The sequence below is a fragment of the Phoenix dactylifera genome, chromosome 15 (assembly GCF_009389715.1).
Source record: "Phoenix dactylifera cultivar Barhee BC4 chromosome 15, palm_55x_up_171113_PBpolish2nd_filt_p, whole genome shotgun sequence".
In the NCBI taxonomy this organism is placed as follows: Eukaryota; Viridiplantae; Streptophyta; class Magnoliopsida; order Arecales; family Arecaceae; genus Phoenix; species Phoenix dactylifera.
This window is the reverse complement of record NC_052406.1, coordinates 7728328-7747088: the sequence shown is the minus strand read 5'-3', so window position 1 is coordinate 7747088 and position 18761 is coordinate 7728328. Positions and strand designations below refer to the sequence as shown.

Genomic DNA, 18761 nt, shown 5'->3' with positions numbered 1-18761 from the left:
ACAAAGTTTCTGAAGCCAATAGCAGTAAATTGGACGCCAGGGTGATGGCTACAGGGGAAATCACCATCCATCCCCTCACACCTCGTCAATCAAGCTCAGACAGCTGGGCTGTCACTATTCTAACGGTATTCTAGATATTTTGGAAATTAATCCTCTTGACATCAACCTCTTGGCTTCAAAGAGCTACGACTCATAGCAAAAGTATTCTCCAAATTATTAAATATTCTTACTTTATTCATGAATTTTGAGGACGCTTTGTCCTTAAACTATCCTGATCAGTTTCCATCCCTCATTGCTGATTATTGAAGTGCTTTGCTTTTGCAACAAACTCGAAATGTATCTATCAGGCTTCCCAAAAAAAAAAAATATCCATAGAAGTTTACAAATTACTAAAAAATTATCCATAGCTCGTGGAATAAATACCATAGAATACAAACTAGTGATGTGATTTGCTGTTGCTGTTGGTAGAGTTTTTCCTGGAATCTATTTTGCTGGCTTCTTTCATGCTTGTTATTATGGAAATTAATACATAATATTAATAACCTTGTGGTCTTTATTTTTGAATTTTTTTAATTTATTATTTTTTTTTGATGAAGAGAGAGGCAAAGCCATCCAATCTTTATTAAAAAAAGAGAGTTTACAGAAATTATTTATATTGTTTTTTCATCGTCCTCCTTGAACTTTTAAGAACAGTTGGAGTTCTGAGACTTTGCCGGCCAAATTGTTCCCAAACTGAACCTGCGGCCGTGCTGTAGACGCCCGCATGACACCAAAATCCCAGGGGCAAATTAGTCATTATGTCATGAATTTCACCTCCAGTATTGATTAAAAAAAAATTAATAGTGAAAGTATCTCCATAAGATCCCAAAATATACATTGACAAGCAGAGGGTATGTATCTGAAAGGGAATAAAAATTGTTATGGCATGGGATTTTTGGATCAGGGAAGACACAGGAATATATAGAGATCCATATAGAAAAGGGGATATCAGAAGAATTTTTCAGACTCTTGGGATTGAAATATATATATAACTACTTGAAGCTTTCTAATGTGTTGGGAAGCGTTCAGCTCCCATGCACACAAAAATAATAAAACCAAGACTATCAAAATGGACCTGCCTAGAAGCTAGACTTCTCTTGATTTGCTTAAAAGATGATATGAACTATATGAATTTAATATTATAAGTCTGAAAAGAAAATGGATTGATTATGCCCATATGCTGCAAAATTCTCAGTCCTTTTCGAGATCCCCTTCCTCTGGATTAAACTAGTCTAATGGATTGACGGAGGGAGTGAAAGAGACTTTTATTCAAAATAACAAAAATATTGTTCTGACTCGGGCTTCTTGGTTTTCTTTATAAGCAGCTGGATTATGTTTATAGCAGCACTGGTTAAGCTTCTTCCTCCACCAACGCCGAGCGCCCAAAAGATAAGCCAGACATTCATAGAGAAACTTTTCAGAAGCACAGGAACTTTTCATGCAGTTCATGACACAGTTCTTCATAGACACAGCTTTTCTTATTGTTTGTAGTTCTTGAGGTTTCCATTAGTGGTTCTTGAGGTTTCCACTTAGGACCCTTGAGTGCTTCTGTTTGAAGAGTTAGCAAAACGTCTGTAGCATCTCTCTTCTTCTCCTGGTGTTTGCTACCATCTTACTGTGATCAAAGAGGAGGCTGAAGAGTTATGGATGAGAGAAGTGATATGGACAAGGGAGATGAAGTGATGATGCCAGGTTTTCGATTTCATCCTACCGATGAAGAGCTAGTGGGTTTCTATTTGAAGAGAAAAATTCAGCAAAAACCTCTCTCCATTGAGCTTATCAGACAACTGGATATCTACAAGTATGATCCATGGGATCTTCCAAGTAAGCAACCACCTACCTGAACTATTCCTCAATGCTTTTTTATAGTGGAAAGAAAGCTTCTCCAACCTTTTAATATCTTATTATCTCTTCGTTCTCTTTCTCATTATATTCTGGTTTTCCACTGCTTTCAGCTCTTTTTTCCGGTTGCTAGCAGCTAAATCCACTTCCTTTTATATTATCCCCCTTGTATGTCTTCTTCATGCCTTATGCTGTAACCACCAAGCAGTAGAAGATTTCTCGTTTCTGTTTTGCCATCGGTACCGGTCTTCAACTTCGGTTTCTAGTGTTTTTCTCCCTCAGGAAAAAAGAAAAAGGTTCTCTAGGGTTTTTCATAACTTTGCAGATGCTTCCTTTTTAAGAAGTTCAGTTCTCAAGTTCCAAGAAGTTTTCTATCCTCTCATTTGTTGGCTTCATCTTTCAAAATTTTCCAGTTCCTCAGAAATGTGCTCCCCTCTGTTTAGAAGTTAGCAATAGCAAAGTAAGTGTAGGGTTGCATGTCATCTCTTTATCCAGTGTTGTTTCCGGTCACTGTGGTTTAGATGCAACCTCTTTAGAAGCATGCCATGAGTCAAGTTTTGGTGCCAGAATTATAGTATTAGCGTCTCTTTTCCTCGGACAGGTTTAAAGAACTATCTCAATCATAAAACCATCTCTCCCTCCACACCCAAACCCCTAACCATTTTTCAGACTTTAAGATAATAACTCAAGGTTTTAAGTATAGGCTTCACCAATAATATGTGGCAAAGAGAAACAGCTCTTCCATATTCTCTTTTGTTAGTCAGTTTTGCATATTTTCCCCTTCCTGTTCTTGAAGGACAGGAGGGAAGGTTTTTCCTTCTACACTATTTCCACTGAAACACCTCTGTTTTATGTCTTCTTACCGAGAAGAGCTGGCAGCTACCGGGGAGAAGGAATGGTACTTCTACTGCCCGAGGGACCGGAAATATAGGAACAGTGACAGGCCGAACAGAGTGACAGGAGCTGGATTTTGGAAGGCCACAGGAACAGACAGGCCTATCTGCTCCTCAGATGGAACCAAATGCATAGGCCTGAAGAAGTCTCTCGTCTTCTACAGGGGCAGAGCTGCCAAAGGAATCAAAACTGATTGGATGATGCACGAGTTCAGACTGCCTTCCCCTTCGAATCCATCAATGCCCAAAAGGCCTCTGGACAAACATATTCCAGCCAATGTAAGGAGTTCATTGAATCTTCTTCTACTAAATAAAAGAAAAATACTTTCTTTTCTGAAAAAAGCTGACCCTGCTTGGTGTCATAAACAGGACTCATGGGCAATTTGCAGGATCTTTCAGAAGACTAATTCCATGGCACAGAAAGCACTGTCTCATTCTTGGGTATCTCCATTGCCTGAGACCAATGAACAAGATGTGTTCTCTGTTTCTCGGAGCGCACATGGAATTCCATTTGCTTCAGAGAACATGTCATGCATGGCTCAAGTGGGGTCTGCCATCCAGTTTGGCTGTAACAAAAGCATTCAGCAGCAGGCCTGTACTACGAGTTACTCTCCTTTGGATATTACCTCCTATAAGCCCATAGACCTGAGCAGCTGCAAACCATCAAATCTCCTTTCCGTTTCAAGTGCAGAGATACCCACAAGCTTCATGTTCTCACCAGATGAAATGTCAATGCTATCCAAGTGCACAGTGGATGCGGCCTCGATGCTTTTTAACTCATCCCCCACAATAATTGGTGATGTTGAGGAAACCTCTGCAAGCATAGATTTTGAAGAGTTGCAGCAGTGTGGATTCACTGTTGGTTTACCATTGGAGATGAGCACTAGCTTGGGAAGTGGGGAAGAAGACATATCTGCAAAGAAGCCTGCAAATACATGTAATGTTAACAACAATCAGTGGGGAGCTGTGAAGACTGTCAACTTTCCCTTCAATCTGCAATCAAATCTTTCTGATGAGTGGAAATCCAACATGCCATGGGATTCTCCGCAATGCCCCATTGAGATGTCAACGAGTTATTCCATAAACAGATGCTATACCTAATTAGGTGCAGCATAAAGCAAGTCACCTTCATCTGTTAGCATTACTGTTAGCATGAAGAAAATCAAGATCTCATTCAGTGATATGTATATCTTAAAAGACATGTCTGTTAACAGCAAAGCTAACAGGATGAAAAGAAAGCTTTGGCTAGATTAAGTCTTCAAACAATTATATCAATGTTTGTACTTTTGAAACTGATATTGTTTTCATAATCATTACTGCATTTTGATAACCAGTTGCCGATACCACCAGATAATAGAGTGACACACGTCGGCAGCCTAACCAAAAGTGTTCAATCACTATATAATTTCATTTCGTTTTTTTGTCAAAAAATCTTGATGCCTTTCACATGTAGAATAAATGGCTTCATACAACCTTTAATACAAGAATAGAGTTCAAGGCCCGTGCCACTTGAGGTACATGGTCAAAGATTGAGAGCTGTCAAACAAGCACATAAATTAAATGACTGAGCCCAGATGATGGCCTAAAGTGCCAAGTCCACATGACGTTTCATTTGGATGAAATCATGGCATGATTCGGTTGCTTCAATCTCACCTCACAATTTAAAATAATTGCTCTACGCTTCTTCTTTGAAAGTAAATCATGAAAACCTTTATTTGCAAAATCCCTGACATATTGTTAGCTCAGCAGCAAAGAACCCTCTGTTATATTTTAATCATAATATAAATGCCAGCTTCCTTGCTCTATCTGCTCCATTGCTCCCAGTAACTTTAAGCACGCAAGTCTCATTCATACTCTGCCCTCTTCCACAGAAAGTTAAATATTTCCATATACAACTCGGCAAAGAGTGGCTAGGATAGACAGATATCTATTTTAAGCGCTGCAGTCAACTGGAAGATGAGTATAATTTTTCAGACACAGAGACTAAAAGGAATCCTTAATCTTTCATATTATACTCCATCCAGGTTCCTTCTTTATGCCTCCTCCTTTCATTGAACATCTAATCCTCAGAACTTCTTCCCACTCTCCCCTATCTGCAGAGATGTTTGACAGAGAGATATGAGTCCCAGAGTCACGGGGCACTAGCTCAAGAACCTTCTCTGCTGCTAACCTTCCCAGCTCGACATCACCATGAACTCTGCAAGCACCAAGCAGTGTGCTCCACACCAGAGAATTTGGTTCTATTGGCATCCTGTGAATGAAATTTACAGCCTCTTTAAGTCTTCCAGCTCGACCAAGTAAATCAACCATGCAGGCATAGTGATGAACTCCTGGTTCAATCCCGTAATCAGTGCTCATAGAATTAAAATAGCAAAAGCCTTCTTCCAGTAAACCATTATGGCTACAGGCTGATAAAACACTAACTAATGTCACAGCATCAGGTTTTATTCCTTGTTTCTTCATCAGCTCAAAGATTTTCAGAGATTCTAAGCCACTTCCATGCAGAGCATATCCATCAATTATAGCTGTCCATGTGACTAAATCAGGGTTTTCTATGTCATCAAATGCTGTACGAGAATCATAAATGTTGCCACATTTTGAGTACATTGTCACTAATGCACTACTTACTGAAAGATGATAAATTATGCCTGATTTGATTGCGTGGGCATGTAATTGCCTGCCCAAACCCAGCCCTGATATGTTTGCACATACCCCAAGAACTGATGAGCATATAAAATGGTCTATTTCAAAACCGGCAAGCAACATATACCGGAACTGTGATAGTGCCTCATCATGATAACCATTTGCGGCATATCCTGAGACCAAGGATGACCATGTGACCTCATCCTTCCTTGAAAATCCATCAAAGACTCTTCTTGCAGCTACTAGAGTTTGGCATTTGGAATACATTGACACAAGAGCATTACTGATAAGAGTACCAGCCCCAAGTCCAACACGAATAGCATGCCCATGAATTTCCTTCCCTTTCATCAAGTCACAGTGACCATTGAAAGCTGTAAGAACAGAAGCTAAAGTCATTTCATCAGGTTTGATATCTTCAAGTAACATATCCCTGAATAACTGAAAAGCCTTATCCGTATGACCATGCCCAGCAAATCCAGAAATCATCGATGACCATGAAACTCTATCCTTTTCCTGCATTTGTTTGAAGAATTCATAACTATCTTTGATGCTACCACATTTGGAGTACATGGTGAAGAGTGCGCTACCCACAAGAACATCAAGCACCAACCCAGATTTTATGACATAAGAATGTAATTGTCTCCCAAAATCTATACAGTCAACAATGCTAAGAACAGCAGAGCTGCATTTCTTATCAGGTTTTAAATCTTCACAAAGCATCCTCTGAAAGAGTTCAATTGATCTACTAAAATCCTGGTCCTGAGCAAGGCCAGAGATCATAGCTGACCAAGTACCTGGACTTTTCAGTATACCTGTCTCCTCAAATACTTTTTCAGACAATTCAATATACCCAATTTTCGCATAGGTGCTGACCAAAGAATCTTTGACCACGGAATCCATATACAACCCATTCTTTATAGTCAGGCAATGGATTTGGATTGTCTCTTTGGCCATCAGAGACTTAGCACAGGCAAGGAGAACACTGGTTAGAGTAAATTTGTTTATTGCCACACCAGCTTGTATCATTTCCTTGAAAAATATCAAACCGTCAATAGCCTCATCCTTCTGAACAAAACCAGAAATAACGGCAGTCCAAGAAACCACATTGCGAACTGGCATGCGTGAGAATTCCTTCACTGCAGCATCCATATCACTGCACTTCGCATATAGATCAACAATAGCAGTTCCAACAAAGACGTCATCTCCAGAATCACATTTAATGACCCATGCATGTATCCCTCTACCCACCTCTAGTTCTGCAGCCGCAGCACAAGCAGATAAAATACTTGAGAAAGTAAAACAATTTGGCATACAAAACCCATCCACCATCTGACCGAAAAGGTCCAGGGCAATCAAACTATCCTCATTTCGAACTGCGCCAGCAATGATAGCATTCCAACAAACCACATTCGAGCTGGTATTCTCGGCGAACACTCTTAAAGCAGCATCAAAACTATTACTTTTGGAAAACAAATCTATCAGCCCGGTACAAACATAGCCATTAGAGAAGAACCCATTCTTCAAGACAAGTGAGTGCATCTGCTCACCATATTCAAGGTTTTGGGATGCAGCGCAAGCGGAGAGCACGTTACCATAAGTGAACTGATTCGGCTTGAAACCTAACGAGCGCATGTCCCCGAAAGTTCTAAGAGATTCTTCAAACCGAGAAATCTGATTGTAGCTCTGTATCATAAGATTCCATGAGATGACATTTGGGTTCGGGATTTCGCCGAGCACTTGAAGCGCATCGAACACGGAACCAGACTTGCCGCGGGCGTCAGCAAGGAGGTTGGCAGCAGAGGTGTCTGAATGGAAGAGCAGTGGTTTTGTGATGTGGGAATTGGTAGTTTTGGTTCCTGATAGTGATTTAGTCTGTCTTTGGTGATGGCCATTGGTGGGATAAGCAGGAGGGATGAGAACAAGGTTTCTCCTGAAACCAAGGTGAGGATTTGGTGAGTTTTTTGTAATGAAAAGGGAAGATAGGAGCTGAGAGTGGGGGTTCGGAATGGAGGATTGGGAGGCACAACGGCGGAGAGATTTCATTGCATGTCCGTCTCTGCATGGCGGATGCAATTGGTTTGAGAGCCGCAAGGAGTTGGTCGCAACAAAAAAAACTATATCGTAATATTATAATTATGCTGGTTTCCAAACTAGAGTCATAAGTCAAGATGGCCGAGTTGGTCTAAGGCGCCAGTTTCAGGTACTGGTCCGAAAGGGCATGGGTTCGAATCCCATTCTTGACACAATTTTTAGTTTCTTTTCTTTTTAATAATTTATTTTTTAAAAAAATATTTAAAAAATACAAACTTTTGATTTCTAAAAATTAAGGATTTTTACATATGGCTAATGATTTGCGATCTTTTGACTAATTTCATCTGTTATTGGGTATTGTGTGCCCTTTCATCAAAATTTTCTGTGGGATCCCATATTCACAAGCTAGTAATAATTTAACAGTGAAAAAAAAAATCATAAGAAAAAAATAAAACAAACTGCACATAGATTAGTAAAAATAATAAGCAGGTTAAAAGAATCATGAGATGTTAAATAATAAAAAAATGAAACTATTTTTCACAAACTTTACAATGAAGAGATCAACAAATAGTGATAGTGATTAACAAAAGAAAGCTAGTTATCAATAAAAATAAAAAGAAAAGAAAAAAGAAGAGCTACATCAGAGTCCAAATCAACTTATAACATATTCCAATGGTCCCATGTGGAGTCACATGCACAAGCGTCAGGTCTCATACTTCTCCATTAGTTAATTTCTTTCTACTAGCTGACTGAACCTACGTACGTACTACATTACTTTTAATGTCTTCCTTCATTACATGTACCTATGCACTTCACTTTGTTTCTTGATGAAAATAAACTCATGCAATTTACTTGCATCTTAGAAACGGAGGCATACATTTAATCAAAAGTGAGCCGCATCATACCGAATAGAACGACCCAAAATATTACTGTATTGATTTAGTATCGATATGTAGTACAAAATAAATTGATATTCAGTATGCCAAACCGACTTCTATATCTGATATATCGATACAATGATAGAATTATATTGGTTACCGATCTGATGTTGAAACAGGGTATCATGTATGAATTAATCTCTTTCCTATTTTCTTAGTGAATTTATAATTGTACCTGATGACGTAAATGATGTTGCAGCCAGTGCCAACTTAGTTTTGCAATTATGCAGTCCAATGGCAAGGTGCAGGAAAGGCGACTAAGGAAGACGTAGAAAATTTGAGCACTCTGGAGAATGGGATCCATAATGACCTCCCAAATTGAAGGTCCATTCATCAATGGAGAAAAGGCTGGTCTCCTGGACGTAATTATGGGCTCATGTTCTGAAGGAATTAGGATTCTTGCAGATCTCGTCGAAAGGGAACTACTGGTGGAGGAGAGGGTGCCAATCCTGTACTCTTGTATAGCTTCCTTCAAAGACCTTGAGGTTACCAAGGGTGCAGAGATGTCTAACTTTATTGCAATATTTGATTTCAACTTAAAAACTTGTTTTGTCATCACCTCCTACAATAAGAGCTTTGTTTGCTCCATTTTTGTGAGGTTGTATTTGATAATAGAGCTTTGTTTCAATATATGTTTTTTAATGGCATCTTTTATGAAGATTAAATCTTGGCTTTCAAAGTTGGAGATGAGCAAAAATAAAAAAGATTTTAAACTTTAGTTGGTGTACCTGTTTAAAAAAAATGAAGGGCTCTGAGTACAAAAAATTTATTGAAGTGAAATTATAATATTTTCGATGTATTCATATCTCTTCACTTAATATACACAATGAAAGGTTCTCCATAGACTTTTTTTTGATGGAAGGGTTCTCCATTGACTTTTTATGATGGAAAGGTTCTCCATTGACTTTTCTGATGGAAAGGTTCTCCATAGACTTGATTCAAAAATTTTGTATCAACAGATGAGGAAAATCAAAATACCAAAGTCCTCTGACATTCTTTTTTTTTCTTATAAGATACCGAAGAATAAAATTTGTTACTCTACTCTTCAGATATGGCCAAATCAGAAACAGGGAGGCATGTAGTTGCATCGGGTGATCTATACATCATATGAGATCTTATTTTAGGAATATATTTCTAAGGCCTTGTAAAATTTGTTACTAAGAAGTGAGTTACTAAGAATGAGGAAAAACTCTTGTTTGAGAAACTTCAGTTCCTAATTTTCTAGATTTTTTTTCTTAAAAAAATAATAGTAAGGCTGGTTTTCTTTGGTTACAGATGCATTGTTATGTTGCTATATATTATGATTCTAATATTAAGCATGTAACTCGAGTGTTGGCCAGATTACTTCAAAAATATTAGAAGGGCTGGGTGACTCTTTCCTTTTTTTTTAAGTGGATGACATGTGGTTTTGAGACATGTTCTTCACACTGCAATTACTTGATCAAAAATCTAACAATTTGATCTCTGGAAGATCCAGGAGCTCCATTTCTGGAGAAGCACAAATACAGCGAGCAATCATAGAGATTTATGGCATTCAAATCGCAAACTACTCTTCTCCAAACAACTTGGGCAAGCACCTATAGCAGGCCAAGGATCATATTAGTTTCTTCTCCTCCTTATTCTTCTTCTCTTAATTAGTGAAAACAATCATTTAGCCAGTAAATTTTAGACACATCCATTCACCTCTCAGCCTCGCCAGGCCTGACACATTACCACCTGAAAAGTAGCCGGTCTTGCACCTTCCTGATTGCTTTATTTTCCGAGAAAGATTTGATAAAAAGCATAACCACTTTCATTGAGCTAATGAAAGGGTTTTATTCGTCGTTTGTCACCCTCTTGCTAATCTAAAAAATCAAAAACCGGCACCTCCTTGGTGCCAACATTGTCATTAGTTTCTAACACAAGATTTATTAAGCCTAACCAGGCGTCATCGAAGTTTCTGGTAGCTAGAAAATGATGACTCAGCGACCACCCAAATTGATGACACCACATGGCTTCCTCCATTGTGATTCTGTACCTAACGGGTCCCAAGCAATCAAGATGCACCACGTCAGGAGTGTCACATTTTGGGTCACATTGTACTAGTCCAAAAACTATTCCTGTCTGTTAATTTAACACCTCCCCACAAGCTGACTAAAGCTATTATTATTATTATTATTATTATTATTATTATTTTGAAAAACGAGCCACCGATTTATTGAATATGTGAGGCTGACCGAAGTTATGATGGAAAAACGAGCGGAAAGGTGGCCATTGGCCGAAGGAAACTCTATACATGGAGGCATTAGAAAGTCTTCGCCCGTGGCTTTTAAAGCAATCCGAAGCTTTTTAAAGAGTGAGTTAAGAAGCTCCAGCCAATTTTGTCGTAGGTTTTTTTTACATTAAGCTTGATACCTATCAAACTTCTTCGCCCCGAAGCTCTTTGAAGGTCAAACATGAACTCATAAGTAATACAAATATTATCACTGATTCTTGGTCCACAAGCAAAAGCCTCCTCTTCAAGGCTAATGAGTCTGAGCAAGATGCCCTTCAGCCTATGCACCAGAATCTTTGCAATAGCTTTATACAGAGTAATGTAGAGGCTAATCAGTCAGTAGTGGCTCGGCTCCGTAGGCCCTGCCTCTTCGGAACCAGAATAATGAAGGTCCGCTTTTCAGTCGTGAGGCATTGTAGCAGTTGTGAAAAACTACTAGACAGCCGTCGTCATATCCTGCATGATGATATATTAGTACCTTTTGAAAAAGACCGGAGAAAAACTATGCAGCTTCCGGGCCTTATCCTCAACCAAAGACCAGAGAGCCTCTTGGACTTCCACGGCTGAGATAGGGCTAACCAATGCTACATTTTTCTCCTCCAAAATACTCATCAACGGTGCAGGCTCACTAGGCGGGCCCCTGCTGCCTGACGGCCCGTCTATCTAGATTTGAAAAACTGCTCTAGCACCCTCCGAATAGTATCAGAGTCCTTTGTCATCTATCCACTATCATTTCTGATGTTGTTGATTCTCTTCCTCTGTCTTCGGATGATCGTCGATTGATGGAAGAATTTAATATTACAGTCCCCCTCCAAAATCCATTGTATTCTCAATTTCTATCTCCAAAGGATCTCTTGCTGCCTAAGAAGCGAGTGATGCCTGGATAACTGCACCTTGAGCTTCCCTTGTTCTCCTTCAATCAAGCCCCCCCCCCCCTCTAAATATGTTCCCCATCTCTTTCTGATTCACCTATGCAACCAGCGCTTGGTCATCTCCAGTTTACAAGTCACTCTATACATTGCATCTCCCGCACTGACATCCGTGATGCCTTCCGCACAACATCCCACGACCAAGGATAAGATAGCCATATCTTCTCAAATTGAAATATAGCTATATCTTCTCAAATCAAAATGGACGGCGGTAAGGTTGAAGAGTCGAGCTACTAACCAGGATAAAACAGTGGGCTGATGCTATCCGGGGCAGGTGACTTACCTGATAGTTCGGGCACCTCTGTTAGCTAGTTGTGGCAAATTCTATGTCAATCCTCTACTACACTTTCGCTCGGCCTGACCTATTGTTGCACGAGGTAAATCTCGGCCCAATGAACCCAAAATCAACTAAGCCATTGGCCATGATAAAATTTTGGAATTTTCTGACTTGAATCTTATTGTTAAAAGCCTTTTCCCCTCACTTTTTCTCAAGGCCATCAAATTAGCTACCTCATTCCATGGCACTCTCCTCTCTCTATGGTCAATGCTTGTGTAGACAGTAGATGGGACCAAAGGATAACCACTTTCATTGAGCTAATGAAAGGGCTTTATTTGTCGTCTGTCACCCTTTTGCTAATCAACGAATCAAAACCCGGCACCTCCTTGCTGCCAACATTGTCATTAGTTTCTAACACAGGATTTATTAAGCCTAAGCAGGCGTCATCGAAGTTTGTAGTAGCTAGAAGCCTAGAAAATGATGACTCCGAGACCACCCAAATTGATGACACCACATGGCTTCCTCCATTGTGAGTCTGTACCTAATAGGTTCCAACCAATCAAGATGCACCACGTCAGGAGTGTCACATTTTGGGTCAGATTCGTACTGGTCCAAAAACTATTCCTGTCTATTAGATAACACCTCCCCCGCAAGCTGACCGAAGTTAATTATGATAGAAAAACGAGCAGGAAAGGTGGCCATCAGGCATCAGCCCAAGGAAACTCCAAAAATGGAGGCATTAGAAAGTCTTCGGCCGTGGCAAAAATTATTCCTGTCTGTTAATATAACACCTCCCCACAAGCTGACCGAAGTACTGATAAAAAAACGAGCAGGAAAGGTGGCCATCAGCCCAAGGAAACTCTATAAATGGAGGCATTAGAAAGTCTTCGCCTGCAGCTTCTAAAGAAACATGGCAGAGGTGAAGGAAGTGAAGTTATATGGTGCTTGGGGCAGCGGTTACTGTGCCATTGTTCACCATGCTCTTAGGCTCAAGGGCGTCGCCTACGAGTACGTAGAGGAGGACCTCCAGAACAAGAGCGAGGCACTTCTTGGGCTGAACCCGGTTCACAAGAAGGTGCCAGTCCTGGTGCTGGATGGCAAGCCGGTATCCGAGTCACTTGTTATCCTGGAGTTCGTTGAGGAGACGTGGAAGGAACCTCCACTCCTTCCAGAGGATCCCTACAAGAAAGCTAAGGTCCGGTTCTTTGCTGATTTCATCTACCAAAAGGTATATAACCATGCAATTATTCGACTTTCCTTCTTTGCTTGCATAGTTGCACCCATCTCTTTTTTTTCTTTTCAATAAAAAAAAAAACTCCTCAGCCTTTGGAAATTGAATCTAAGCTCACAAAAGGCACAAGCTTAAATCAAGCGGATTAGTCTCTAAACGGATTAGCCAAAACCCCATTGAAATTAGAATTAAACTAAGTGAAGAATAACAGTTGATAATGTTCTTTTTTTGGGGGGTTAATCCAACAATTTCCAAGTATGTGAATCTAGGCCATCAAGTCAGCGAAGCTCATGAGGGCAGTTTGCTTGTAAACCTAGAAAGAGGCTGCTGGATTTCCATTTCCATGAGCTTCGATTCAGCGGACCGTTAGTCTTGCAGCCCACTCAATACGCCCTATCATAGAATGCCCTTTGCGAAGTTTAAATTTAATCCATCCCACCAAACAACGTAGGAAACGAAGAGAATCTGAACTGTTTGCTTTTGACATAGAGAGAATAACAAGAGAGTAGGGTTATGTCCTCTTCCCCACCTGTTAGTGCTGATGCTTCATAAACATGGATGTTGCAGATAATGCCAATTAGCTATGCCATTATATTATCAGATGGTGAGGCACAAGTGAAGGCCACGGAGGAATTTATAGAGCACATGAGCACTCTGGAGAAGGGCATTCAGAATGACTTGCCGAGTAATGGCCCCTTTATCAATGGAGAAAAGCCTGGCCTCCTCGATGTGATTGTCGGCGCTTGTTCTGCAGGATTTAGGGTTCTTGCAGACCTCGTCGGAGTCGAAGTACTGGATAAGGAGAAAGTGCCACTCCTGCACTCCTCTGTCGCTTCCTTCATAGACCTTGAGGTGATCAAGGACACGGCAATTCCTTACGAAAAGTTGCTCGAACGTGTCCACACCATGAGGGAGAAGGCTCTGGCATCTACCAAATCTTGAAGTTGCCTAGCTGGTTACAAGCCAATTGTAGTAATGTTGTAGTAACGTTCTCGTTTTCTGGTTTGGCAAGCGTGTGAGATGTCAGCTTTTGTTGCAGTATTTAGTTTCAGTGTTTAGAAACTAGTTGTTGCTTTCTACGATAACAACTACGTTTGCTCAGTGTTGCGAGGCTGTTTCTAATGGTGCTTTGAATTCTGCATCTTCTTTTTCTCAATGAAGTTTAGTTTAACCTTGTTTAATTATCTTCTCAGAAGTCGACAGAAATAATGCTGCGAATTTCTTGCAGCAGCTCTGTAATCCATTCACATAAAACACCGCCTAATCTAATCCTATTACTCGGAATTAAGACACAACCTTGATATCCAGCAAAGCTCCATCGCCATGTCAGGGGAGTACTGATACTTCACAGAATCCACAGGCTTTAGGTATTGCACAGATCAAGAATGGCACCAATACCGGGATTTTGTTTTTGGTTTTCGCTTTTTTTTTATACCATGGTTTGGCCCCATAGATTCGCTCCGAGATTTATTATAGTACTTATGGCCACCAAATAATAACACTTCCCAAACAGTGAACTTAAATGGAACAGCTCAACGGAATCTAATGAATGTATTCGGGGCAATATCTTTTTTCCTGAGAGCAGTGGAACTACAACAAGGCCATATCTTTTTCCCAGCCTGGTTCATCAAGTGGATGACATTCTAGGGTGGAACTGCCCCCCGATAATGAATGACTTTGTTTGAAGAGAATGACAAGTAAAAGATACGGTGGACCGATCTTAGCCTAATGATTAATGAAGCAAATGAAAGAGAACAAAAAAAAAAGAGTTCAAGAAAGCATTACCATCTGACAGTTCAAGAAATGGAAGGTTCAAACATAACAAATAATCAGCACAAAGCAAGGTAGGTAACAGATGCCCCCAAAAACTTCTACAAATGAAATCCATAGCAACTATAGGAAACAAACCTCTAAATGAGACGGTAGCCTCATCACACTACCACCCAATCATTTTGCATCATTAATCATCGCCCATAAAGTCAAAAATTTCTTCTGAGTAACAACAACTCAAAAGCATTTTGCTTTTTTTTCTGTATCAGCTCTTTGAGGCTTGCTTCTCTTTTGCCTTCTGGATCTTCAAAACTTTCTTAACAATCTTCTGCTCTTCAACCAGAAAAGCTCGAATGATCCTGCAAAACCAGCTAGGAGATGAGAAAACAATGCACAGAAAGGCATCAAGAGACACCATCAGGCCAACAAAGAACAGTTACCTTTCTCGGACTGCACTTCCAGACAAAACACCACCATAAGCACGGTTCACGGTCCTCCGGTTTCTAGACAATCTGGACCGCTTGTACTCAGCAGGCCTTAAATGAGGAATCTGAAAGTATGACCAGGTATTACAATATATCATGTTCTCAAGGCCATCGCAGCACATAACTTGAACATGACAATTCAGTTAAGTGAAACAAGATAAGACTCAAAAAGTTCAACCAATTCGCACATTTTGATCCACTTAAGCAAATACTCAATCAACTTCAAGTTGTCAAGTAAATATCCTTCAGGGCTAACATTTCAAATCAACCTTCCAAATGAATGAGCCAAAATCTGAGAACTCCAATAGCCAATACGTGTTTTTTTTCTTTAAGAAATATATCTCATAACAGTTCCAAACAACACTTGCAAAATTAAAATTACTAGTTGACCAACTTTAGAAGAAAAAAATCATTAGTACACTATGTCCTTCTGGAAAGATAACTCCTACTGTAGTTTATTTTTTGTTTAAAAACATAAAAATAAAACTCCTCAACTCTGTTATAGGTGGAAGGACAAATATTTTACACCCTCCCTGAGAACTAGAATATCATTTATCCAAAAGCAAAAAGATGCATGTGTCTTACTAGAGTATAGACTCAGACTTGAGAAAATCTGTTCTTTGGAGACATTGGCTCAAAGAAAATAAAAAAAAACACTCACATTACTCAACTTTATGATTCTCTTAATTCATTCAGAATTTCATATACACCCCCATCAATAATGTTTACCACAGCCTCTGATCCTAGGGAGAAGTTAAATGACACTGCAGAATATTATGTCCAATACTTGACGAGTAAGCTATTTGGTTCTATTTTCATTATGTGATAAAGAACCAGATATAATAGCTGCTAGTCTAAAAGTCTACAAGTAACAGTCAAAAATCATGTAGCATGTAGAATGAACATGAATAAGAAAACACGCAGAGAAAAAAAGGGGGAAAACATATGCACAACTTAAGAGAATATGCAGGAATGCCACCAAGAGGAATAAAGAGCTTGTATACAGCAGGGATATGATATGGCCTTAATTGTAAGCAGTCTACATAAAACAGAATCATCAGATGATAAAACTAAAATATATTTGTATTATGTAGCAGGAAATATAAAGGCTTCCCAAATGAACTAAGAAAAGGAACAAATTTGCAAGCAATAAACTAAATGACAGCAAATATTAAGAAAGAATGCTAGTGGACTATAACAGCACAAATAGGACAGAAGACTCTCTACTTGATCGTCTTCTCTTCCAAATTTAAATATCATAACACAAATTTCAATTGCAAAATATTTTTGAAATAATCATCGATTTACTATCTCATTTTTCATTCAACATTCATTCTTGCCCAAGTAACAACTATTTGAACTACCAAGGCAGCTCTGCCAAAACTAGGTTGTAAGTAGAGACCACACTACAAAAACTTTCGTCTTGAAAAATCCTCATTCCAAGGGATAAGCTATCATTTTTTGTTTGCTGATCTTTTTTCCACCAAAGGCTTATATGCCATGAGTGCATTTTAGCAACCATGTAACTCCTAACAGCAACTGCCAAAAGATCAAAATCAGAATTTGAATCAGTGGCCTTTACAATACAAAAGACAGCTCAAAACTGCTAATCAATACAAACTTTGACAAAACAGAGCTTCGGCAAACTCCGAATTAACAATAGGAGATTCAAGACATAGGGTGCAGCCAGAGTCATTCCAAACAGGTTCATCAATCACAAAAAAAAAAAAAAGATTAAGGAGAATATTGGACAGCAACCAGATTTGATGTCTTTATTGATTCACACTAAGAAGACCTAGAGGATATATTACATTACAGGAAGCACTTCTCTCACAAGTTTCATTAACCTGGAAGGAAGCCATTTTTTAACATTCCATGAAATGGCTTAACTTTCAGAACTTTCAGCTTTAACAAGCTTAACTAACCAACAGAAAGGTGTACTTGGACACCAAAGCATGTATTCACAGTGGGACTTTTCTTTCAGTTCCATTTTGTCAGTTGCAATTTCCAGCTACCAAGATGGATGTTCTGGATTTAATAAAATCTCTGTTATGCTCCACTTCTGCTTCACGCTGCTTGTATGTAGAGGATTGTGCATATTTTATATGTTAAACAAAACATTCAAGTAAACTCGTCACTTGCATCTTTGGCTAACAAACTTAATCAACCAAGGCCACATCTATCGCACTCACCTACATTTAGTCAAAAATGATATTTTTGTGCATAAAGATCACATTGGTATCCCATACATCATATAGTGCCCAAGAGAGATGCAAGTATTCTATCATTCGCGATGGTTTACACCGTTAGCTTGCTACTCCAGATGAACGAGGACAAAAGGTCCATATAGTTGATTTAACAATGGATGGCAAAACTTCCCAAAAAAATGCATAGCTTTGACGTATTACAATAGCAACCACCAGAAAGTCAAAATAATAGATATCCCAAGCAATACATCTAAAAGCCCTAACATCAATGCAATTACATATGCAGAAAACTAATAATCCTCAAAACCAATTACTCCTAATTAATGGCTAATTAGCAAAAAATCCAACTTGAGCTCAAAATAGAAACGGCGAATAGCATCGCTTACCCCTTGGATTCTCTTGCCAGTCACCGGGCATTTCGGCCCGCTCGCTCTTTTCTTGGTGTACTGGTAGACAAGCTTCCCACCTACGTTTTCGAATCAAATCCATTCAAAATAATCCACCAAACTACAAATCCATAACAAAACATAGATCCAAAACCCCAAAAACCCTATCTCCCAAACCAACACAAGATTAAGAAAAAAAAATCCAACCAGACTCGAATCAGAACAAAAAAAAATGAAAAAAGATGCAACCGAAGTTTTCGAATCAAATACACCAATATAACCCACCAAATTAGTAATCCATAACGAAACATAGGTCCAAAACCCCATAAACCCTAGCTCCCAAACCACAAGAGATTAAGAAAAGAAATCCAACCAGCATCGAATAAGAACAAAAATAAATGAAAAACATGCGATCGAACACGCGCGGGAGCCCTAGAATGAGATCTGAGAAGCCCCAAATCATCAAAGAAGGCGTCAAGATGAAATCTTTACCTGGAGTTTTAACAACCCTAGTCTGGTTCGACTTAGTGGCGTAGCTGTGGCGCTTCCTATACGTTAATCGCTGCACCATCTTGGCCTCCTCTCTCTCCTCCTTCTCTCCCTCCCTCTCTCTCTGTCTGTCCACTTGGAAGTAGGAAGCAGAGGACCGAAGAGGGGCTAAACGCGGCGCTGGAGAGGGCTACAAATAGGAGGTGCTTGAAGAAAACCTAGATCCGACGGACCAAATTCATCTGATCATACGGATGCAATCCATTTTATATACGATTGGATTGACTTTTGTGGCCTTGGTCTGGCTTGTCTTCAAATTATGATGGGCTTGGACTTGGGTGCAACTT

At 39.5% G+C, this 18761-nt stretch overlaps 4 protein-coding genes and 1 non-coding gene across 7 annotated transcripts; 3 read left to right on the top strand and 2 right to left on the bottom strand.

Moving 5' to 3' along the window:
• Positions 1-1064: 1064 nt before the first annotated feature.
• Positions 1065-4090, top strand: LOC103716404 (protein FEZ-like). Of its 2 annotated transcripts, XM_026808208.2 has the most exons (3): positions 1066-1863; positions 2752-3053; positions 3144-4090. In XM_026808208.2, exons 1-3 carry the CDS (start codon positions 1683-1685, stop codon positions 3873-3875), a joined length of 1215 nt encoding a protein of 404 aa, XP_026664009.2. In that variant the 5' UTR covers positions 1066-1682; the 3' UTR covers positions 3876-4090. The 2 variants fall into 2 exon arrangements, with proteins under 2 accessions (XP_038990241.1, XP_026664009.2); XM_039134313.1 differs by having other exon boundaries at positions 1065-1863; positions 2752-4090.
• Positions 4091-4222: 132 nt separating this feature from the next.
• Positions 4223-7494, bottom strand: LOC103716405 (pentatricopeptide repeat-containing protein At1g74600, chloroplastic). The gene has a single exon (XM_008804387.4). The coding sequence runs from the start codon at positions 7458-7460 to the stop codon at positions 4779-4781; it is 2682 nt and encodes an 893-aa protein (XP_008802609.3). The 5' UTR covers positions 7461-7494; the 3' UTR covers positions 4223-4778.
• An 85-nt stretch (positions 7495-7579) lies between these two features.
• Positions 7580-7660, top strand: TRNAL-CAG. The gene has a single exon. It is a non-coding gene; the product is annotated as a tRNA-Leu (tRNA).
• A 5021-nt stretch (positions 7661-12681) lies between these two features.
• LOC103716407 (glutathione S-transferase U10) lies at positions 12682-14164 on the top strand. Of its 2 annotated transcripts, none has more exons than XM_039134312.1 (2): positions 12682-13041; positions 13645-14164. In XM_039134312.1, exons 1-2 carry the CDS (start codon positions 12757-12759, stop codon positions 14017-14019), a joined length of 660 nt encoding a protein of 219 aa, XP_038990240.1. In that variant the 5' UTR covers positions 12682-12756; the 3' UTR covers positions 14020-14164. The 2 variants fall into 2 exon arrangements, with proteins under 2 accessions (XP_038990240.1, XP_008802611.2); XM_008804389.4 differs by having other exon boundaries at positions 12729-13074; positions 13645-14159.
• Positions 14165-14829: 665 nt separating this feature from the next.
• Positions 14830-18594, bottom strand: LOC103716406 (60S ribosomal protein L34). The gene is made up of 4 exons (XM_008804388.3): positions 18418-18594; positions 17926-18005; positions 15288-15397; positions 14830-15206 (listed from the first exon to the last, which is right to left on the bottom strand). Exons 1-4 carry the CDS (start codon positions 18494-18496, stop codon positions 15113-15115), a joined length of 363 nt encoding a protein of 120 aa, XP_008802610.1. The 5' UTR covers positions 18497-18594; the 3' UTR covers positions 14830-15112.
• Between the last annotated feature and the right edge of the window lie 167 nt (positions 18595-18761).